The sequence below is a fragment of the Typopeltis vanoorti genome, chromosome 19 (assembly GCF_054136105.1).
Source record: "Typopeltis vanoorti isolate ZY-2024b chromosome 19, IOZ_Tvanoo_1.0, whole genome shotgun sequence".
Classification (NCBI taxonomy): Eukaryota; Metazoa; Arthropoda; class Arachnida; order Uropygi; family Thelyphonidae; genus Typopeltis; species Typopeltis vanoorti.
Window position 1 is genome coordinate 76,070,566 of NC_143567.1, and position 25,763 is coordinate 76,096,328.

General features: G+C 36.3%; 1 protein-coding gene across 1 annotated transcript in view; it reads left to right on the forward strand.

Moving 5' to 3' along the window:
• LOC150096257 (beta-taxilin-like) overlaps positions 1–25,763 on the forward strand; it is a 138,997-nt gene that overhangs the window by 30,579 nt on the left and 82,655 nt on the right. Inside the window, exon 3 of the mRNA XM_090408837.1 lies at positions 14,398–14,491. Coding sequence (XP_090264963.1) covers positions 14,398–14,491 — 94 coding nt within the window. The remainder of the gene's footprint in view (positions 1–14,397; positions 14,492–25,763) is intronic.

Sequence of the window (25,763 nt, forward strand, 5' to 3'; positions counted from 1 at the left end):
ACAAAGTCTGGTTTAGATACGTTGACGATGTTTTCGCTATCTGGCCCTGTGGCTGCTAGACACTTTCCTCAGCCACCTAAACAGACAACACAAAACACATACAATTCACAATTGAGATTGAAAAGTAGAACACACTTCCTTTTCTAGATACACTTGTCACATGTCTTTCTTCTGGCAGTCTTTCCTTCCATGTTTACCGAAAACCGACACATACTGGCCAATATATACACATAAACTCCTACCATCACCACCCAACACAAAAACTAGGGGTCATTAATACACTTAAAAACAGAGCTTTGAAGATTTGCTCCAATGAACAAGCATTTAAAGACGAATTAAAAGTTATCTGCAATACCTTCCTAAAAAATGGTTACAGCCGAAATACTATGAACAAAATTCATGTACAAGACCTCACTTAAAAACAAAAATAAACAAGACTACAATAAAACTGTAACCATTCCATACATTAAAGGGATAGCAGAGAAAACAAAGAGAATATACTACAAAAATGCAACCTTAAAGCCACCTTAAACCTCCTGCAAAATTAAAGAACTTACTCAACTCATCCAAGGATCCACTCTTTCCACGGGCTATCCTGGAGTATATCATCTTCACTGCACCTGTAATTTGCCCTATATAGGAGAAACAGGACACACAATTCCTATCAGAAAAAAGGAACATAAACAACACATTAAATATAATAACTATGGTCAAGCTGGTCTTTCTGATTATGCTCTGAACTTTACATAGAATTGACTGGAAAAGCACCTGTTGTTTATTTACATCACACCAAAACATGGTATGAACATAAATTTAAGGAGGCCTGTGAGATTCTTATCAATCACCCTAATCTTAACAATAATGATGGTTGAAAAATCCCAATCATATGGAAGGCACATATTCTACCCACTTAACCTTTCTCCATAAGAGTTAATTTTAAATAGAACCATAAGTAATCCAGGATCCTAAATCTAATATAACAATTGTCATGTTAAATTAGGACATCATTTTCATTGTAACAAAACTATCTATATGAAAGAATGTTTCCCTGATGTTGTCTTAAATAGAAATATAGCTTTGATGTAGTTAATTTATTTTCACTAGAGGTCAGGCTAGTACAATAACCCTTGATCAAATCATTGTCTCTTCAGCATACTATGTGAAATGTAATTTAGCTTGTCTCTCTCTATATATATATGTGTGTGTGTATACTCCAGATGATGACATTAATATGAAGATTAGTTATGGACATTAATTATGGACTCTATAACACAGTTGTAGAGTCCATAATTTATCTAAAATGAATGCTGATCATTGTGTAACACTAAAGGAAAAGATTGTTTTGCAACTGTTGCAAGCTGCAGTATAGGCAGTGGGCAGCTAGAATTTTGGCCTTGAGCCATTTGTGGTAAGCAGAGGTTTTTTTCTTTTACAGCATTGGCACACTTTTTTGAGAACCAAGGCTTTGATGATGGCTGAGAATTTGGAGTGGAATAAGGGATGAAAGCCTTCATTCCTGTTATTTGGTCTGAGTAGGTGTTTGGATTAGAAGAACTGATGCAGTAGTCAGACCACGGAAATGAGTAGAAGTCATGGAGGTACTCCCACTTGGCACCCCCCCCCCCTGCAGTGCCCAAGGACACGAGACTGTGAACCAACAACCACAGTATATCTGGGAGGGAAGCTTGTTAGGAAGAGGTCATGCGTTGGCATATTGGAGGGGGTTGTCAGGTATTCCGGTAGAAAGATTGATGATCTGAGATAGGTCACTGCTGATGGCAAACACCTCCCTACCTGCTTGTTCGGTGAAACTGGAGAAGGGGAAGCCAATACAAGTTGTGGACATTGAAGTCTCCAAGAAGGATGACCTCACTATTGGAGTATTTTGACTGCAGAAAGTTGAGCTTTAAAGTGAGATATAGTTGAAGAGGTTGGTGGAGTTTGGAAAGCAATAATTGAAAAGGGTAGGTTGATTTGGTAGAGAAATTTTGAGCCAAAGCAGGTCAGACATTGGGGAATTTTCAGTCATTGGCATGACTGCCCTTGTGGTAGAAAGAGCTGTGTAATATGTAATTTGGGCAATTGAGCTTGCCAATTGTGGTACATTAATATTCATTTAATGTATATTAAATGGGATCATGTACCTTAATGATATTCTCTCACTAAACTCAAATCTTAAATAATTCTATTGCTGACATTACACCCCATTCTACATCTTAATTCTATAAATTCAAGGTTTTTAATAAGTTATCTCTTAAATACTCTTCACCATTTTCTTCATTTGGATGAAGATAATTAGTGAAATTCAGTGTTACCAAAACACAGTCTTGTCATTTCTTTTAAGAAAGATTTTACTTTGTTCTTCCTTACATTTGATGATATTCTAACCTCTAGTTAATATCACTTTTTTCTTCATAGGTTGAATTTGTGGAATATCACATCTAGCTTATCTCTCTCTCACACACACACACCACATCCAAAAAAACTTCTCTTTTTGTTCAAAACACTGCTTCTTGCCAGCATAGTCCTAACACTGTAAATCGCAAATCTGTCCAATCTTGGAATATTCTTCCCACATTAGTAGTAGCACACCAGAAACCTCTGGTGAAGTTTCTGGTGTGCCACTACTAATGTGAGAATACTTGATGCTCTGCATAATAGATAACTCCTTTCCTATAAATTTTCATCAATCACTTTTTTTATTGTGGATAATTAGTGAAATTCAGTGTTATCAAAACACAGTCTTGTCATTTCTTTTAAGAAAGATTTTACTTTGTTCTTCCTTATGTTTGATGATATTTTAACTGCTAGTTAATATCACTTTTTTCTTCATAGGTTGAATTTGTGGAATATCACATCTAGCTTATCTGTCTCTCACACACACACACACACACACACACACACCACATCCAAAAAAAACTTCTCTTTTTGTTCAAAACGCTGCTTCTTGCCAGCATAGTCCTAACACTGTAAATCGCAAATCTGTCCAATCTTGGAATATTCTTCCCACAGTAGTAGTATTCATCATCTACACCAATGCCATCTACTGCCGACCACCACCACCACTAGTATTTTCACAGACAATCACAAACATCCATGCCCACGGCAGGATTCAAATCCACAGCCTTTTGGCTGGAGAGCAGATACACTAACCACTTGGCCAACCAGGCATTCTTCACTGAAATGGATATCATTTTTTCCACTTTTTTCTAAGCATGTTAGAATACAAACTGCTGTCAGTCAGTCTGTCGAACTTACTGAAAAGATTTCTCATCTACCTTTTTCTTCCATCCACTTATTATTATTATTATGGGCAGCTCCAAGGAGTCCTTAGACTCATCAAGGGAGGCCCAACATCATGTCAAGAACAACTATTCAACATTCACACAGTATCTATCATACTTCTCCTTGAACTCATTTACAGTCATGGCACCCACAACAGACTCTGGCAGCTTATTCCAATCATTTACCACTCTCCAAGTAAAAAACCTAGCTCTAACACCCTTGCTAACCAAACTCTTACCAAACTTTCATAGATCGCCCCTAGTCCTCCCACTACCAGTCCTATTCTCAAAAATATCTTCTGAATTAATCTTATAGAAACCTTCAGTAATTTGAATGTCTCAATCATATCACTCCTTTTCCACCTATCAACCAATTTCTGCAGCCCACAAATCTTCAACCTGTTCTCATAAGGTTCATTCCATAGTCCTGCTAATATCTTGGTCACTCATCTCTGGATCCTCTCCACCTCCTCTCCATCGAGAAGAAACCCTGGTGCCCATATATGGGCACAGTAGTCTAAATGTGGTCTTATCCAGCCTTGATACAGAGCAACAATAACCTGTTTGTCTCTGCTCGTTAAAGTGTTTTTCAGGCTACCAAGTGATTTGATGAGCTGCTTTTGCCACTTTTGTGATGTGTCCCCTAAACTTCAACTCCCTATACACCAACACTCCCAAATCGCTGGCCTCGTCAATCTCCTGGAGTACAGTTCCACCAATGTGATATATATACTGCTGCTAATCTTTTCACCCCAAAATGCAAAACCGTACATTTTTCCACATTAAATTGACATCCATTCACCTTAGCCCAGTCTTCCAAACTATCCGGTCCAAGAACAGAACCCTGCAGCACACCGCTAGTCACAGGCTGTCTTTTGGACTCTACTCCTGAATAAACCACTCTCTGATATCTCTCCATCAACCACCCTCCTATCCATCTCACCAACCCTATATCCATCCCCATCTGCTCCAGTTTACTGATTAGAGTTCCATGTGGTATCCTATCAAAGGCTTTAGCAAGGTCCAGTAGAATCGCTGTAAACCCGTTATCCTTATCCAGTTCAGCTGTCACTGTGTTATAGAACGTGAGCAAGTTACTGAGGCATGATCTACCCTTCACAAAACCATGCTGTCCCCCATAGAGTATCCCATTTTCATCTATCCAATCTTGTATTTTTCTCTTGACTATTTTCTCCAAGATCTTGACAACAATTCCTAATATGCTGATCGGCCGGTAATTTTCAACAGCAGTCTTGGAACCTCCTTTATGCAGTGGAATTGTTTTCCCCCTCTTTCCACCCACTTGGGACTAACCCAGACCTGAGACTCAAATTAAACAAAATGGTCAAAGGCACTGACAATTCTTTAGCCGCTTCTTGTACAACACGAGCTGGTATACCATCCAATCCTGCAGATGAATTGACATTGAGGTTTTGTAATAGACTATTCACCTCCACTTCATTCACCACAATTCCCATATAAGCTGTTTGTTCTTCCATTTCTGCAATGTCACCACATGGATGATATACTCTTGCAAAGTGCTCACTGAGTAATTCTACTATATCAACTGATTCGGTTACCTCCCTAACATCGGCATTCTTTAAAATCAATCTGCCGTATACATTTTTTCTTTTACTTGCAACATATTGAAAAAACTGTTTGGGATTCTCTTTAGCCTGCATGGCTAATGTTCTTTCATAATCTGCTTTGGCTTTTCTTACCACACGTTACCCTTCTGGCCTGGGCTTTATACCGTTCATGTGCCTGCAGGTCACCTTTCTCCTTAAATTCTCACCAAAGTTGTTTCTTTTTTTTTCAGCTCAAGCTTAATGGTGTTATTCATCCATTTAATCCATACTTGATTTATTATTCAGACTCTAGGTATACAGTCAGCCATTGCCTCCTGCAAAAACTTCTTAACCACCTCCCATGCAATATCAACATCCAGTCCTAGCAGTTTTACATGCCATGGCACCGAACCAATCAAACTCCTAAGCTTGTCGTACTTACCAGCCTGATAATTTCACATGTACCCTTTCTTAATTGTAAATTCCACGCCTTTAGCCACCTCCCAAGTCAAGACTCTATGATCACTCTCACCAATTGGTGGCAATGTGGTCATATTCGTTACAGCCAAATCCTCAGATGCAATTACTAGGTCAAGCACTCTCTGACCCCTAGTATTTTCCATTACATGCTGTTGCAGATAGTTATCCCTTAATAACAGCATAAAACCCAATTCCTTCCTCCCATGTGTCCTCTCCTCCCTCCAATCAATGCTACCATAGTTGAAATCTCCCATAATAATTACCCTCCTTCCACTCATTTCTTATGTTTGCTTGTGCATACTATCTCCACCATCTTTTCCATCACCTGGTCTATAGCAGCTCCCAATTGTATATTTTGTTCTGCTAGCCTCAATCTCACACGAAATGGCCTCAAATGTGCTCTTTTCTCTATCCTGCAATTCAACTTCTATTCTCCTTGGCTGCAGCTCATCAGCTATCATCAGTAACACTCCCCCCCCCCCATTTTATTCTCCCTGTCATTCCTGAACACACTATACCCATCTCAAATATAATACCTCTAGCTATATCATCTTCAGTCAGCCATGTTTCACTAATGCCAATAACCTGTGGTCTGGAAGTGCCAACCAAGGCCAAAAATTCTTCCTTCTTGTTCCTAATACTCCTAGCATTAGTGTACATGAATTGCAGACCCCCGTTAGCCCCATCCCTACCTTGATACCTTATAAAAACTATCCCATCTTTCATCAGGACAATACACCTGCCCACCAAGGTGTTTTGGCAATGGGAAAATTAAAGGATCTGCACTATGAATTGTTGGAACATTCACCGTATTCCCCAAATTTGGCTCCCTCTGACTTCTATCTCTTCCCAAATATTCTTATGAGGGTGGTCTGAAAAGTTCTCAGCCTAACAATGAAAAAACAAATTTATAATTTCAAAATTATTTTTATTTTTCAACATAATCTTCCTTAAGACTAATACATTTATTCCAGCGATGCTCCAGTGCCATTATTCCGTTCCTGTAGTGGTTCTCAGTAAGATCTGCAAAATACCCCTCTACAGCTGCAATCATCTCTTGATTTGAAGAAAAACGGTGACCCATGAGGAAGAATTTTAGTTTTGGGAAGAGATAGAAGTCAGATGGAGCCAAATCTGGGGAATTGAGTGAATGTTCCAACAATTCATAGTGCAGATCCTTTAATTTTCCCATTGCCAAAACACCTTGGTGGGCAGGTGTATTGTCCTGATGAAAGATGATTTTTTTTTCTTCTGCAAACTGGGTCTTTTCTCATGAATTTTTTTGTCTAGTCTGGTTTAAAGATCGGAATAATATTCCCCTGTTATTGTTTTACCCTTTTCAAGATAATTAATAAACAGAATGCCTTTAGCATCCCAAAACACCGATGCTATGACCTTTCCTGCTGATGGAACCAAATTTGTCTTCTTTGGTGCTGAACAACCAGCTTCTGTCCACTGTTTTGACTGTTGTTTGGATTTTGGTGAATCCAAGTGTCATCCATAGTAATAAATCGACACACAAAATCAGTTTTATTCTTGTTAAAACACTCCAAGCACTGTTCAGAGAATTTCATGCGAGTGCGTTTTTGATCTGCTGTGAGCAAGCGTAGCACCCATCTTGCGCAAAGCTTTTTCATTTGCAATTCTTCATGCAAAATATATCCTACACGTTCTTTTGAAATGCCTATAATTTTAGCGATTTCACTCACTTTGACTCACCGGTCATCCAATACCATATCGTGCACTTGATCAATGATTTCTGGTGTTATTACATTTTTGGATGTCCTTCACATGAATCATCTTCAAGGCTGGTACAGCCACGTTTAAACTTGGCAGCTCATTTCTTAATTGTTGAAAATAAAGGAGAAGAGTGGCCGTAAACTTTTATGAACTTTGAATGAATTTCTTCTTTAAACCTTTTTTATATAGAATTTTATAACTGCACGATACTCAATTTTATCCATTTCAAGGGATACAGATAACACTTTAGCTTCAGACAGCCGTATAAAACAAACTACTTTATAGAATGACTTGCAGTATCACATGGATGCTTATGACAGATGTACCAACTTAGGAAAAAAAAAAATCTCGCCAATAGTGTTGCATCTATGGTTGAGGCCAGGAACTTTTCAGATCACATTTGTATGTTCTTTGGAACAGCCTTACTAAATTACTAACTTTTACATTGGACTTACAAGTTTAGTATGTATGTATGAGCCTGGATGTTTTTTTATTTTCCTGATAAATCTTTAACTACCTTATCGGCCATTATGGATCAAATATGCATCCTCATACTTTGTATCCATCATATATTTCAATGTAATATCAATGGTATTACAATTTTAATATGCACTTCGCATCCATGATAACATTGACGTCTATAGACGTCTTGGCCGGTAGCGTGGTTAATAGATGAAATGAAGACTAAAATTGTTCTCTTTTGGATATTGCAGATGAAGGTCTTAACAATAAGTTTGTAGTTATAGCCATTAACTGGATTTAATATGCTGAATTTCCTTTTGTAACAGTACCTGACTTTTGAAAAAGATAATGGAATGTAATATTGATTTATTTCCCAGTGTTGATTTGGTTTCTATAGACAGAAAACTAAGTTACCTTCTAACTGTATTAGAATAAGTGTAACTAGAAATGGAAGGCTGTTGTGTTTTCTAATCAACAGTAAATTTGAAAAATGACTACTAAGGCTTAGCTGCTGCTTTATACTCATTAGGTTTAATGGAATGAATACTCAGGCATGCAATAAAGCAGATTCCTGGTTTTGTACCATCCCATTCTGCTTATTGCATGCCTGCTGCAGGGCTTAACAAAAGTACCATGCTTGCGTCTTCATCAGAGATTTTGGGTTCTTTCAGATTTTAAAAATAAAATAAAACAAATAAATACAACTGCAGGTGTAGCCAGTATACCAGAGTTAAAGTGATCAGTAACAAATAATATAAATAAAATTCTAGAATCAAAAGTAAAAAGCATATAATAAAAGTAACCTATAGTTAATTATACACATTTAACAAATATAACTGAATAATGATATTGCATGTGCTTACTTATAAGTGATCAGTTGTGTCCTCTCTGAGTGGAGAATTTGAAGGGAAATGGCACTAATGGTTTTGAAATGGATGGATAGGATATTTAGTGGCATGTTGCTGTAAGTCAGAGAGCATAGAGAGTGAAGAGAAGGAGATGTTTAGGCAGCTGAGCTTGGTGAGTGCAAAAGAATGTTGTTATGATAGATTTTAACTACAGTAGTATACATTGGGAAAAGGAAATTGCACTTAGAAGCAAGAGAATGGAATTTCTGGAATTCTTGAAGGATAAATGCCTTTGGCAACAAGTAGTAGAAGGAACATGAGGTTCAAGAGTTTTGGATTTATTTGTCTTAACATCAGAGGATCTGATTGTAACTGAGGTGGCATCCTTGTCCCCAGTTGGAGAGGATGATCATGTGGTTTTGACTTGGAGTATTCCCTCTTTCCAGTCTCTTGGAGCTCTACCAGAACCGAGACGACTTAAGTTAAAGAGCCTAGTGAGAGTCATTGCCAGTTTATTTGCTCATTCTCACAAAATGTGAGCTGATATCCCATCTAATCCCATGGCTGTATTTACATTAAGATTTGCAATATCCTAAGAACCTCAGTTGGATGATATACCCTTGCAAAGTGGTCTCTCAGTAAGTCAACAATTTTATCTACTTAGTAACCATTGTTACCTCATCACCATCAGCACTCATTTATTCTTCCATAGTCATTCTTCCTTACCATGTAACAAAAGAACTCTTTGGGATTTCCCTTGGCCTGCTCGGCTAGTTTTGTCTTGTAATGTGATTTTACCTTCTTTACCGTACTGGTCATCTTCCTTGCCTAATCCTTGTACTGTTCATGAGCTTGCTGGTCACCTTGTTCCTTATATATCCTCCACAACAATTTCTTTTTTTGCAGCTTGTGCTTAATAATATTGCTCATCCATCTAACTCCTACCTAATTTACCCTCCTTACCTTAGATATACAATTTAATGTTAGTCCTCTAGATACCCCTTAACTATCTTCCATGCACTACTGTCATCCATCCCTTGTAGGGCTTCATGCCATGGCTTAGCTCCAAGCTTCCTCCTAAGCTTGTCATAATCACTTCCCTTGTACACTGATGTCCAAAACATAAGGACAAACACTATTTCTGATGATTAAAACTGCAAATTCAGATGAATCTGCAGTTTTAATCTTAAATTTTGAATAGAAAGCAGGTAAACATTAAAATTTTTGAATCATGTGCAAAGGAGTCATGGTAGCACTCAACAGGATAAAAGACAAAAGGCTGCACTAAGCGAATTGTTTGAAGCAAGCTCTTTTTTTGTGAAGGAATAAAGTTTCAAACTTGGATGTCTAGTAATATCTCATTGACATAATCTAGATGATTTTACATGTGGAAAGAATTATTGGAAAGCTTGAAGAAGGTTACAGAATTACTGGTATTGCCAAATAGTTTGGAATCTCACATAGCATTGTGTCTGGAATCTAGGCAGCACCTCAAACCAATGAAATGTGTTCCAGACGTTTGCTAAGAGGTCACCCTCCCTCTACCCCAGAGCAAGACAAATTTTTGGTTATAACAGCAAAGCATAATCGACGCACCAATGCAGGTTATCTTGTAAGTTGGCTTCATCGAAACACAGGTATGCAGATATCTCAAGAAACTTTGACAAGATATTTGCGACAAGTAAGCTTATACGTCCAGGGTCCTGATTCTGCATTCTTTTATGTACAGCTCATCGTAGAGCACATTTTCAGTGGTGTTGTATCCATAAAAATTGGACAAGACATTAATGGACTAATATACTCTTTATAGATGAAAGTCGTGTTAGTCTTTCCTCCAATTCTAAATGACACTTGATCTGGCGTGAAAGTGGTACTGTTTACTATCGTGAGAATGTTCTTGAAAGGGACAGATAAGGCAATGCCGGGGTGATGGTTTATCAGTCATTGTCCCTTTTTCCAGCACAAGTGCTGAGCTGAAATAAAAGGGACTATGACTGGTGAACATTATTGCAACAAAGTTCTTCAACATCATGTTCGATGGTTCTATAGTGCTGTAAGCAAAGAATTCATTTTTATGGATGACAGTGCTACACCACATCGTACACAAGCAGTGGAAATACTTGTGGAGACTGAGGATATTAATTGAATTGAGTGGCCAGCACGCTCCTCAGATCTCAACCCCATAGAACATGTTTGGGATGCAATAAGGAGATGCATTACTGCTTCTAATTCCCCCCTTCTGGAGGAGGAATGGGCTAGTTTGCCTCAAAGGACTCCCGAATCTCTTGGTGCTAAGTATGGTACGATGTTGTGGGAACTGCTTCACAGTTTGGAGTGGACATATTTCATGCCGAAATATCTTTCCACAGTTTTCTGTAAGCACTGTACATTAATTCCTTAACTATATCCTTAGGAAATTTGTAACTTTGCCAAAAACATATTGTTGTTTAATTTGTACAAAATTTATAACACATTTTTTGTGTAGTATAATTTATTAATATGCTGGCAATAAATTTATGTCCACATTTGACTGTAGTCATGAAAATTTTTTCATATACAGGTAAAAATATAGTTCATCCTTAGCTTTTGGACAGCAGTGTGGTTCTACATATATCCCTTCTTGATAGAATATTTCTCATGTTTTGCCATCTCCCAAGTCCAGACTGCTTGGTCACTTACGTCAATGTAGCCACCTCGGTTATGGATAGCTCTTCTGATCTTATGATCAGGTCCAATACTCTTGCATCCCAAGTCCCCTCCATCACATGTTGCCTCAATCTCTCAGTAGGTGTATAAATTCTATTTCCTTTCTAGTGTGTAATCTTTCTTCCTTCTAGTCTCTATCTCCATAGTTAGAAGTCTCCCATAATAATCACTCGATGTGCACTCATATTAATTTTCCCTGATGCTCCACCTTTGCAAGGAGTGCCCTGGTGTTGTACTACCTTACCCCAGTCCTGAAGATACTTTCAGGTGCAAACTTTGTTTACTCACGCTTGGATAAAGGATTAAACTAAATTTATTATACATTACATTTAATGACTTTTCTGTTGCTGAGTACTGGTAGAAAGTTGCTTTATAGAAGTGCTATAGTATGTACATTTTAATGCTACACAGGCAGAGCTCAAATCATTGCTCAATCTATTTCTCCCTTTCGATTTGATGTTATTTAAGGCAGAAAATAGAGTTTCACAAGGGTATGTAGAAGAGAAAATTGTTTGAAGAGCTTTAGCAAAGATTTTAAGAGCATGAAAGTTTTCTGGAAGGCTATTCCACACGCTTAGAATTTCACGGTCTGAATTTTTCATGCGGTATCATGCAGACGTTCCCGCTCAAGTTCTTCTAATTCATTTCTAAGAGCGATAAATTTTCTTTTTCAGATAGGATTACACGGGAAGTCGGCTAGTTGCATTTCTAGATCTTTTAAATCCAACCACTCAAAGCCATCTAAGAATTGGATTGTTTGTTCCAACATTCGAAATTGCTCAAATTTAGAAGAAAACTGCTCAGTTACTGACTTTAGAACTTTGATAGATTGATTGATATGTTGTTCACGATTTTTGGAGCTGTTTTTGTTAAAAAAAATTTTCACTCTTGGGAAATACTTAAAATTGTTACTTTCTAAATCATATGAAGTATTTTGAGTTTATTCTCAAAGCTCTTGATCGTGCCAAACATAACATCGACATTTCTGAAACCTTGCAGTTGTATATTAAGTTCATTCAGGTGCAATGGAAAATCTGTGAAAAACACAAGCAGAATCGTTCAACTGAGAAAATTCATGCTCCATGCCCTTCATATTTAAATATAATTTAATTTCATATAAACATTCAACAAACCGTTCAAGTACTTGGCCACAACTCAACCATCAAATATTATTGTACATTAATAGACCATTGTACACTGATTCAACTTCGCTTAAAAGTGAATTAAATTCTCGTTTGTTTAAAGCCCTGGCAGCAATAAAATTAGTTACCTTTGTCACAATTCTCATCACATTATCCAAATCCTTTAAGCCTGATTTCGCACACAGTGTCTCCTGATGTATAATACAATGGAAACAAACCAGGGGATGACCAACATATTCTGTAAATTGTTTGATAAAACTGACATTACGGCCAAACATATTAGGCGCACCATCAGTTGTAATCGAAAATATTTTCGATAAATCTGTTTCTCACGGAACACTTTAACTCCACAGTCGCATATGTCTTTACCTGTCGTGTTTTGAGATAAATTTTCTAACTTTATCAGTTCCTCGTGCATAGAATCACCATGAACATACCTTGTAATAATAGCCAATCAAGCTGATGACATAATATCTGTAGTTTTGTTGAGACAAATGGAAAAACAATGGCATGAGTTCGAGTCTTGTTGTATTTGATTTTCTATACTGGCATTCATTGATATAACTCTGTCTTTAATAGTATTCCTACTTAATGGTAACTCTTTCATGCACTTTACAACAGCTTCCTTATTATGAAAGTCCTCAAATAAAAACGGTGCTTACTTTATGAAAGCTTTAATATAATCATCATCACTAAGTGGTTTCCCGTGTTCAACAATAGTATGTGAAATACAGTAACTTGCGGCTACTAAATTTGAAGGTCCTGAAACAAATTTAATTAAAGTCCCTGATTGTGATTCTGCCAGATTTAGATGTTGCAATATGTATTCTTTGCATTCTTCAAAAGTTTTTTCTAGGAGCCACATTCCAAGTTCTACTCACAGATAGCTCACCACACAATTTACAGAGAACTTTATCGCCTCTATCAATAACACCATATTGTTCAGTCCAGGTATCTTGGAAATTTCTTCCACTTCCTCTCTGTGATAATTTTAGTTTTTTATTAGTGTTAGCTGCCATTGTAAAAGGATTCACAAATTAAAAAAGAGCACAATTATATACAGTGGTAATTAAGCAGTAATAATTAATAAAAACTAACAATTACTGGAAATGAATTATACACCAGCAACTCAAATTACTTAAGTGGCAAACCATGCAAAACTACCACTACTTCTTTCAGCAGGGTTGCCAGATTTATTACCGGTACGTTCTTAGCAACCTTGTTACGTTTTACTCTCTATCACGCTACTAAATAGCAGCTATTTAGTAGGTTTTGTTGCAATGTCATCGTAAGTTGTTACTATTTGCATTATTTAACAAAATTTACTGAATTTATTGCAACTATAAAAATGTTTTCATTATTTACTCAGATAAATTCCATATTTAATGCTGCAAATTATATTTTCTGTTAAAGTGGTTTTAAATATGTTTAGAACTTGTATTACTCAGTCGAGAGACTTGGAACGCATGCATGAAAGAATTTCACACAGAAGTCAAATGAAAACTTTAAGTTTATAATATATAAAGCACGTATTTATAAATTTGTATCATATAATGTTGATAATAATTTTTATAAGTTTTTATAATATCATATGACTATGCAGAAATTATAATGATTAAGAAAGAAAACGTAAACTTAAAACGCTTTGTTTATAGGCTAGTTACAAAATAAAATAGAAATAAGTTAACTACAAAATAAAATAGAAATAGGCTAACTATAAAATATAATTCTTTCAGTGAACCGAAACCTACCTTAATCTAATACCTTAAATTAATACGTGTCTTAATCTTATGTTCCCATGAAGATGGCAATGTGACGTTGCCAAAATATAGGAAGTATATATTAAAGTTTATTGTAATTTATATTTCAGGATATGTTGTGGATTCCTTAAGTTATTTAGATCATTATTTATTTTCTTTATGTCGCAGAAATTTTATTCTATAAAGATATTTCACATAGAACATGTCTGGAAAATGTCTGGTCTGATTTGCACATGCCTGGAAAATTATGTTTTACCAATTTATTATTGAAGAAATATTGTTAATATTTCTTTGTAGTGAATTACTAAAGATAAGGATTTTTGAATAATGTTCAGTTATAATAATGAAATTGGAAGATAAATGGGTCTATGTTGCTAAATAATAATGGTATTTTAAAATTCTTTTAGTCAGGTTCCTCATCTTTAGGTGACACTGAAAAATCACCCAAAAAAGTTCAGAAAAGTGGCAACGTTAGTAAGAAAAAAGGAGAAAAAACTGTTGGTTTGTATTTTTCAGCACCTTAAAATATTGAAATAGTTTCTTTATTGACTATGTAATAGTAAAATTATAACATCAGTACTTACAGCACCTTTGGCTTATTTTAGTAAAATTATAGTTTTTAAAAGAATTAATCTTAATGCATGAAAAGGACTAGTAATCCTTTTATTCTGTATAGAATAAGTATTACTACAGGTGACTCTCATATAGCAAATACTGCTATAACAAACTCATTCACTATAACCAATTAACTAACTGATGAAAAATCCTAACCAAAGACCTGTCGATAATTCACTATAGCGAACTATGCATATAACAAACTGTTCTTGCAGTCCTTTATGAGTTTTATAAGTTTGCTATAGTGAGTCAGTTGTATTCATTGATAGTAGTCATCACCTGCTTGATATCGATGAAAGTAGTATTTTCATTGTGTCATTGCTTACTAAATGATAGTAGAATGGATGGAATATTGGCTGCACAAAAGAGTAGATGGGGAACATAGCATGATATAAGAAGCATGTACATGTAGGCATTAGTTACAGACTATGTAGGGTAGCATGTTCCAGATTACATATGCTTTTCTATGAAAATTTTTGAGTGAAAGGATTGCAACTGAATTTGGCAGGTAGATTTTTGTTAGTGGAAATTTAGCAGTTTCCAGCAAAATCACATTGTCAGTCTATAACAAAGAATGGTAAATAAGCACATTTTTATATTGTAGTTGTCATTCAGGAGATCATTCAAATTTGGAACACACTTGAATATGATATCCCACATAAACCTGATGGAATGGATGAATGAAAAGATTTCATTACCTTGGCAGGTATGAGGTAATGAAATCTTTTCATTCATCCATTCAGAAAAACTAAAATAAATTATATTTGATAAAAAAATTATGTTCTTATTTAATCCTTTACCTAATTGTAAGCAAAGAGCATTTGCATGTGAAGTATCTTCATGACTAGGCTACTTAACCAAGAAAAAAAAGCTTTCCACAAAATATAATAGAGTATATATATATATATATATATTAATTCTTGCAATGAAGCCAGTGCAGCATGGACAAAATTCTTTCTACTCCTCTTCCATCAACCACATCACATAGAGCAGAGTCCCTGATAATGAAGGAAAAGGTGAACACTGTGTGAAACATCTGTGAACATATTAAATTGTATAGAATCATGCCTAATTGAGTAGAGTGGGTTTAACGTTCTAGTACATGATCTGAATCTGTGAAACAGAAGAACTTTTGGAATCCAGCCTGTAAAAATGGAATTTGCGTACCAATGGTACAAATTTCATAGTACAAATAGATCTGATCAGTTCATCAGAGGATGTAATCACCTTCATGAAGTGATCACCTGGATTTTGGCTAGCCATATGCAGACTTTTGTGAAGAAAGGATATATGTGGAATTATAAAACTGGTGATTATGACAAGCTTTGGAGATGGCTTGGAGCTGTAGCATGGAACAAGGAGTTGAGTGGTAAGGAAATAAATGCTGCATGGGAACTGACAAAGAAATACATAACAGCATCAATGTGTGAATGTATTTCGAAGGCCAAAAGGCTGAATGAGGTAGGGGTAAAATGGATGAATGTGGAGCTTAAGCATGAAATCTGGAAAAAGAAGGTACTTTGGAAGAAGTACAAGATGAATAATGGTAATAATCAGTTACATGAAGAGTATAAAGAACAAGCCAGGAGAATGACTCAGTTAGTAAAGAAAATAAAAGTGCAGTATGAGCAGAAATTTTCAAATCAAGTGAAGAAAAACCCTAGAGAGTTTTTTAGATATTTTGCAAGTAGAAGGAAGAATGTTAATGGATGAGTGGTAGAATGGTAACTGCTGCAGAAGACATTGTTGGGGTATTCAGTGATCAATTTATAAGGTGTTTCATCCTGATCAGGTTAGAATCATGAGGAACTTAAGTATAGAGGACATAGGAGAGGATGACAATTGTGAGTATGAGGTATTTGAGGAAATAAACTTGATGTCATTAAGGCGATAGGATTTGATAATATATCACCATGCATCTTAAGGGAATGTTCCAAGGAACTGGCAGTAACATTGTCATGCCTGTTTAATAAGAGCCTTGCAACAGCATAGGATCCAAGGGAGTGGAAGGAGGGTAAAATTGTTCCACTGCATAAAGGTAGTGTTTATCTCTGTGGTTATCAGCATGGGCTTGTTAAAGGGAGATCATGTTTCACTAACTTACATATGTACTATAATAAGGTGACAAATACCTTGGACAAGGGAGATGCATATACAGTGGTGTACTTGGAAAAAAGCATTTGATAGACTGCCACACAACAAACTGATAAATAAATTGAAACAGATGGGACTGGATAACAGATTTCTGAATTGGATCAGTGACTGGCTGTCAGATAGGTATCAGAAAATTGTATATGGGGATGCAGTATCCTGAAAAAGAATATCATAGTAGTGTATTGCAGGGATCAGTTTTGGGACCATTGTTGTTCATTTTGTATGTTAATGATATTGGGATGTGTTCATCGTCATCATCAAATTCTTGACATTTACCCTCAAGGGGGTGTACAGGATATGATAGTACTACATGAAAAATTTACATCATTATTAACTTCCTACCTACAATTTTCTGCAAATCAATCTGTTTCCTGTCAAAGCTATAACATTGTCAGATCTTATATTTATATATCTATCTTCTAAGCCACTTTTTACCATATCAATCCACCTATATCTTGGTCTTCCTCTGGGTCTTTTTCCTGCCAACCTGGCAGAGAACACTTGTTTGGCTAATCTTTCCTCGCCCATTCTGTTTAAATGACCACACCACCTGAGATTAGCTCTGCTAATGCATTCCTGGATGCTCACAATGTCAAGTTCTTTCCTAATATCTTCGTTTTTAACATGATATTGCCATTGATGCCATCTGTTCACGCCTATAATCTTTCTCAGGACTCTCATATCTGTGATCTCTAGTTTTTGGTCAAGTGTTTTACTTCTGAGCCAGCTCTCAGATACAAAAGTTAAAATTGATTTGAACACTGTCTTGTATACAGCTAATTTAGTGTTTTGACTAGTTTCTCTCTTCTTCCATATAAATTTATTCAGTTGACTTCCTACCATACCAGCTTTGTTAGTTCTGTTGTCTGTTTCCATATTTAATTTACCATCTTCACTAAAAATCGTGCCTAAGTAGCTGAAATGTTTTACTTGTTCTATAGGTTCTCCATTCGCAATGCAGCTGATATTTTCTGAGCTTCTGCCTATTTTCATTATCTTTGTCTTGTTATTACCTTCATACCATATCTATCACAACAGTTATTCAATTTAGTCAGAGAATCTTGCAGACTTGTAGCAGATTTATTTAGAAGTATAACATCATCTGCATAAAGCAAGGACATGAACATCTCCAATTTTGATATTAGGTTTAATACCATTTCCTTCATAATGTAATCCATTTAGATAATGAATAACAGAGGTGATAATGTACATCCTTGTCTGACACCACATTTAACATTAAACCATCTCCCTGTACTTCCTTCAATTCTAACTGCTGACTTACAACTCAAATAAAGACTAAGTATTGCTTGATATAATAATCCACTTACACCATGCAACTGTAGCGTATTGAATAGCTTCTCTCTTGGCACCTTCTCATATGCTTTTTCCAGATCGACAAAACTTAAATACATATCTTTGTTATATTCCCATGGCTTTTCAACTATTTATCGTAAAGTGAATATCTGATCCTGACAGCCTCTATTTGGCCTGAATCCAGCTTGTTCCTCACCAAGCTTCTCTTCCACAATCCTTCTCAACCGTTTCTCAAGTATACTTGCATAGATCTTGCCAGGAACACTCAGTAGGGAAATACCTCTGTAATTCTCACATTCAGTTTTATTTTCCTTTTTATATATCGGTGCTATGAGAACTCTACTCCAATCATCTGGAATTCGTCCTTCTGTCCAAGCCCTCTGAACTATGCATTGTAGCCACTGTAAAACTTTTATACCTCCATGCTTGAGCATTTCTGGTCTAATATCATTTACTCCAGGCCGCCTTTCCACATTTCAGACTTTTGATGGCCTTTTCCCCTTCAAGCATGGATATGTATTCCTGATTGCATGCCTGGTCAGTGTTTTTTATCACTGTGTTCTCATCACTGCTAGTTTCATTTAGAAATTTTTCGAAGTAATTACTCCATACTTCAAAGATATCTTTTTCTTCAGTTTTCATATCACCTTGATCATCTCTAATTCCTTTTACAGCACTCTTTCCTCCATTTCTGAGGTTCTTCAACAACCTCCAGAATATCTTGCCACCTTCTTGATATTTATTTTCTATGTTCTTACCAAAGTCTTCCCATGACTTTTGTTTAGCTAGTTTTACACAGTGTTTAGCTTTCTTACATTTTTCTCTGTGTTCTCTAAGAGCACAAGCTGACTTATTTGCCAGGAACATTTGATATGCTTTCTTCTTTTCCTTCACTGCCTCTTTAATTTCCTGTGTCCACCAGGGAGTTCTGATTTTTCTATCCTTGCAAACAACCTCACTACATGCCTCTCTGGCAGAATCAATCAGTGTTTCCTTCAGAGTTTGCCACTGAATCTCCAAGGTTTGATTGCTGTTCTCAAACTCTTTCATTTTTTCTTGAATAATGTTCGTATATTTTAGCCTACAGTTCACATCTGAGAGCTGCTTAACTTTTATTCGTTTTAAAACTTACTTGTTAAAACCAACTTCTTTTCAATATGAAATTCAAATTTTATCCTGCTTAAGACTAAATGGTGATCGCTTCCAATTTCAAATCCTCTGTACACTGAAGCAGAGAGAAAACATTACTATCAACAATAACATAGTCAGTGAGACTTTTCTTATTCCTTGCCTCTTCTCTCCATGTGAATTTGTGCACATTTTTATGTTGGAACATGGTGTTAGTAATAACCAGTCCATGTCCTGAGCAGAAATCCAACAAGTATTTGCCATTATTATTAGCTTTGCTCTTTTCTCTAAATTTTCCCAAAATATTTTTGTATGTCTGACAATCATTTCCTACTCTGCTATTTAGATCTCCTACAAGGAACAACTTTTCATTTTTCATTGTGTCAGTTGCTTTTTCTAAAGCCTCAAAAAAAATCCCTCCAGTTGTACCTTAATAGAACCTTCTCTGGGACCATAGGCACAAATAAGTCTCATTGTCCAGTTCTCCATTCTGATATTTGCCCACATCACTCTACTTGAAATTGCCTGCTATTCAAGAAGATTAGCCTCGTATTTAGTGTTGAATACTATGGAATGGACTAAAACAAGAAAGAGATTGCGATAATTTGGCCAAGTGACCAGAATGGGAACAGAAAGACTACATCTAACGCCCTGAATACGACGATGGAAGGTAAAAGATCCAAAGGACGGCCCAGAATTAGATGGATAGACAAAATAAAAGAGGACCTGAAAAAGAAATCACAACAAGCGACACCAAACTGGACAGAATTGTTCGGACTCTCCCGGGAATAGACAGAAGTGGAAAGAGTTCATTCGGCCTCATCATCATCCACATAGATGATGGAAGAGAGAAGAAGAAGACTATGGCTACTCCTTCTTTTCCTTGATTGTCATTGCCTGAATGTAACATTTTGTATTTATTGCTCAGAAAGAGCTCACCAGTTTTGGTCTTTTTTGTTTCAGTCACCCCTATTATGTTTATCTGGTACTTATCTAATTCATCAGCTAGCTCCATTTCTTTGCCATTCAAACTTCTTATGTTGATAGTACTGATCTTCAATTCTGGTGATATCGAGTTCTGGTGTGTTTTAGGATTTGTTCCTAAAACACACTTTAAAACATCACTATCAACAATAACATAGTCAATGAGACTTTTCTTATTCCTTGCCTCTTCTCTCCATGTGAATTTGTGCACATTTTTATGTTGGAACATGATGTTAGTAATAACCAGTCCATGTCCTGAGCAGAAATCCAAGTATTTGCCATTATTATTAGCTTTGCTCTTTTCTCCAAATTTTCCCAAAATATTTTTGTATGTCTGACAATCATTTCCTACTCTGCTATTTAGATCCCATAGCTGACTTTTCGCTGTTTGCCCTTGTTCCCTGGCGAAAACGTTTTCCTTGTTTAACTGGGCAATGCCCCAGCCGACATGAAATTCTATCATGTTGTACCATCATTTAATATTGTGGTTTAAACCATTAAGAATACAATTTGGTTGGCTAAATCCCAAATTGACAGCCCATCCTCGTTCGTTCAGTATCCAGGTAGATACCTGACAGGGTGCACCATGAGATGGTGAGGATTGGACATTAGGTCAGAAGCCCTAGTTGGTTCTCCACATTCCTTTAAAGGCTATGTGGAGGTCTCCTCTCAGTTGTGCAGCTTTGAACCTTAAGCACCCTTGGGTTGGGTTTAATTAGTGATATGCAGCTGCTCGTAGATGATGCAAAACTACAGAGAGCAATGCCGAGTCAAGCGGATGTTATGGCCTTACATGAGGACTTGAATACATTACGTGAATAGGCAAGTAAGTGGAACTGTCAGTTCAATGTTGCAAAGTGTAAGGGTTTTGAAATTTGGTAAGCTATGATGGGATGCAAAGTATACACTTGGTGGGGGAAACTTTAAAGGAGGTAGATGAGATGAGAGATCTGGGAGTGGTGGTGGAGGACACAGACCTGAAATTCAGGGGTCACACTGCACAAATTATGAGGATGTCACATTGGATAATGACATTGATGCAGAGGATCCTGACATTCAGAAATAAAGAGATTATGAGCCTTGATCATGCATCAAGTGAATTATTGTGCACAGATTTGGTCAAGTTTTTGTGGTGATGAGGATATGTTAGAAAGAATGCAGAGAAGATTCACAAAAGTGGTCAGTGGTCTTTAGAATATATGAGTATGAGGATAGATTGAGAGAATGTAAATTGCAAAGTTTCGTGAATAGGAAGAGGAGTGGGGGGGGATATGATCGAGACATAAACTAGTCAGGGGGTTGTTAACAGGTTGATGTGAAAGAGATTATTTATAGAATGGGAGGGGAGATAGAACAAGTGGCCATCACTAGAAACTGTATAAGGAGGGTGTGAGCAGAGGATTGAGTAGCAAGTTCTTTGCATGGAGAGTGGTTAGTGAGTGGAATGCATTACCTGAGTGTGTTGCAAATGTAGACACATTTAATCAGTATAAGGCATGGGTGGATGAGTCTCTAACTCTGTGGAGGTCAGATGTTAATAATAATAATAACATCGCTGCTTAATACTGCATTCCATTCAACAAGCTTGTTTTCATGTTGTGTTAAATACTATATCTACTATTTTCTGTCTCTGATCCTCATTGTTGCCAGAATACAGCACTTGCATAGGTTGGTTTGATTTGTTATTGTGGTACAGATCTACTTCTTTGGTGCCCATCTTGAATTCTACTGATTATTTGGAGTTTGCTCCAGTGACTGACCTCAATGTTTCCTGACAAAAACAGCAAGAGCCTTGTATAACTAGGTGGCATCTCCACCTGGCATGTTATTTCATCTTGTTGTACCATCATTGTCTTTTGTTTAAGATAAAATTTAGCAAAAACATACTGACATTGATAATCACTCAAATACATGAGTAGTATTAACATGCAGATTGGCTATGTGAGTTCCCCCACCTTCTTCCAGGATTACTTATTTCATACGTAAAGACAGCTGGCTCCACTTCTACTTAGAAGATAAGAGGAATCGCTCATTTCTCTCGCTTTCCAAAATTTTTTAGGGATTTACAAATGAAAAAAATGAGAAGGAATTTGAAGTTCAATTTATTATATGCAAACAAATAAGTATTGGTACATAATCAGCACAATGCAGCAGGAGCATCTTATGATATAAAGATGTGCACCTGCAGATTATATGTAAATATTGTTATACATAAGATGTATCAATGAAATTAAATATTCAGATTTCATAATTTCTACAATAATCATAAATCAACTTACCAGTTGTAATAAGAACCATATCTTTAGAATTATTAGGAATAATGAAGCCATATTCAAGCAATAACTTTTGGTTATCATGATTGCCATAATTTATAAATACTTGTTGAGTCTTTTTAAAATGCTGTTGTACTGTTATTTCAAAACAGCTTGTTTCTTTATTATAACCTACTCGAATCTGAAATTGTTGAGAAAATTTAGAAAATTATTTGAGAAAGATGGTCATTTAGGAACAATTTAAACTTGAAAATTTTCAAATGTGAATTGTTTAAACAATGTAAATGTTTCGATTTTCATATTTAAAAATATTAATAAATATACAAAATAATTTGAAATAAATATCGAATTATAAGAATCTAAAATAAAAATTAGTGACTTTAAACTATATATAAAAATTAATTATTTTGATTCTAATATATAACCTGTGGGTTTTCATTAACTTAAACACATAATCACAGTAAGTTGAACATGTAACGTACAGTGGAAGATTCAAAAAAAACAATGTGTGTATATAAGTGTGTGCTTAATAATTGCTACCTTTTAAGTGTAAGTATACTAGCTTAAATCTAAATATGAACTATGAGAATGAAAACATTTACAGCAGACACACCTGCACTGTAGCAAACACCATTATAACAAAATGTGCTATTAAATAATAATATTTTTTGGTTTACCGATCAAGTGTTGATCAATTTTATTAACTGAACCAACTAGTTTCGCCACACTTATCTGTTGGCATCTTCAGGGCTTACATAGAGGTTTAAACAATTTCACAATTATGCGTAACTGCAAACTGACAAGAATAACTGTAAAAAACTGACTAGAATAATTACAAATAAAATAGTATCGAACGTGAGTGAAACACATATCGCGTGTACAAGATCAGCTAGCTGTTGCTGAGGAACTTTCTGTAGTTTGTATTAAAGTTCATTTCTTCCGTTTTTAAGGTTCTGATTAGGGTTTTCCATATCTCTGGGAGTATTAGGCCTTGATTTCTGTTAAGGTTGACAGTAGAACGGGCGACTGTGGCTGCCTCTTTGAAAATTCTTGAATGGTAATCTTCCTCTATGTAAGGGGAACAGCTTTTGTCCCACTCGATGACGTGGTTAATTGTAGAGAAATGAGACGATAGGCCAGGAATGTCCTGTCTATTGTTTTTGACATAGCCAATGTGCTCCTTTTTCCTGATTTCGAGGCTTCTCGAAGTCTGTCCGATGTAACTAGAGCCACATGAGCATGGAATATTATAAACTCCAGCATATTTGTAGAACAGATGGTTGTCTTTTGGAGATCTTAGTAGTTTACTAATAGATTCTATTGGTTTGAACGTTACTCTTATTTTATGTTGTTTGAGAAGATTGGCAAGCTTGTTGGAGATGCCACTTACAAACGGAATTGCAATCGTTTTTATATATTGAATATCTTCTTGTTCTCTTTGTGGTGGTTCAGAGAAAAGGATTTTATTGAATAGTCTTCTTGGATATCCGTTCAAGTACAAATTGTTGGAAATAAATTTTAACTCATCTTGAAGGGTCTTGTTGTCCGTTGTGATGCGAATCGCTCTTTTCTTTAACATGTGTACAATTGCTGAGTTTATGTGAGATGTGGTGGGAGCAGTTGAAATGTAGGTTGCGACCTGTATTGGTCGGTTTTCTGTACACCGATAGATTTATACTGCTGTCAATTTGTTTTTTGATTAAGATGAGAGAGATGTCACCTCTCTCTTTACAAACATTCCTGTAGTAGAGGTCATTAACATCTTAAGTACCTTGTTCCCACAAGATATAACCTCATTGTTTGCTCACTGCCTAAACTCCAACTACTTTTCTTGGAAAAATAAGATCTATCAACAATTAACAGGCTTGGCAATGGGGAGCCCACTCTCACCTTCATGTGCTGACCTCTTTATGGAAGACTTAGAAAAGAAAATCTTATCGCAAATTTTTCCTAAACCTAAAATTTGGTTTAGATATGTGGACGATATCTTCATCGTATGGAACAATAACAAAGATGACATATATTAAGGTTATTAAGGGATAACTATCTGCGACAGCATGTAATGGAAAATACTAGGGGTCAGAGAGTGCTTGACCTAGTAATTACATCTGAGGATTTGGCTGTAACAAATATGACCACATTGCCACCAATCGGTGAGAGTGATCATAGGGTCTTAACTTGGGAGGTGGCTAAAGGTGTAGAATTTTCAATTAAGACAGGGTACATGTGGAATTATTGGGCTGGAAAGTATGACAAGCTTAGGAGTTTGATTGGTTCAGTGCCATGGCATGTACAACTGCAAGGACTAGAAGTTGATAGTGCATGGGAGGTAGTTAAGAAGTGCTTGCATGAAGCAATGGCTGACTGTATACCTAGAGTCCGAATAATAAATCAAGTAGGGGTTAAATGGATGAATAACACCATTAAGCTTGAGCTGCAAAAAAAGAAACAACTATGGAGGGAATTTAAGGAGAAGGGTGACCGGCAGGCACATGAACGGTATAAAGTGCAGGCCAGAAGGGTGACGAGCGTGGTAAGAAAAGCAAAAAAGGATTACGAAAGAACATTGGCCATGCAGGCTAAAGAGAATCCTAAACAGTTTTTTAGATATGTAGCGAGTAAAAGGAAAAATGTACATGGCAGATTGATTTTAAAGAATGCCGATGGTAGGGAGGTAACTGAATCAGTTGAGATAGTTGAGTTACTGAGTGAGCACTTTGCAAGAGTATATCATCCAGGTGGTGACATTGCAGAAACGAATAAACCAGTAGATTATATGGGAATTGTGGTTAATGAAGTGGAGGTGAGTAGTCTATTGCATAACCTCAATGTCAATACATCTGTGGGATTGGATGGTATACCAGCTCGTGTTGTACGAGAAGCAGCTAAAGAATTGTCAGTACCCTTGACCATTTTGTTTAATTTGAGTCTCGGGTCTGGGTTAGTCCCGAGCGGATGGAAAGAGGGGAAAATAGTTCCACTGCATAAAGGTGGTTCCAAGACTGCCGTTGTAAATTACCGACCGATTAACATATCAGGAATCATTGTCAAGGTCTTAGAGAAATTAGTCAAGAAAAGAATACAGGATTGGATAGATGAAAATGGGATACTGTATGGGGGACAACATGGTTTTGTGAAGGGTAGATCATGCCTCAGTAACTTGCTCACGTTTTATAACACAGTGACGGCTGAACTGGATAGGGGTAATGGGTTTACAGTGATACTACTGGACCTTGCCAAGGCCTTTGATAGGATACCACATGGAACCCTAATCAGTAAACTGGAGCAGATGGGTATAGATATAG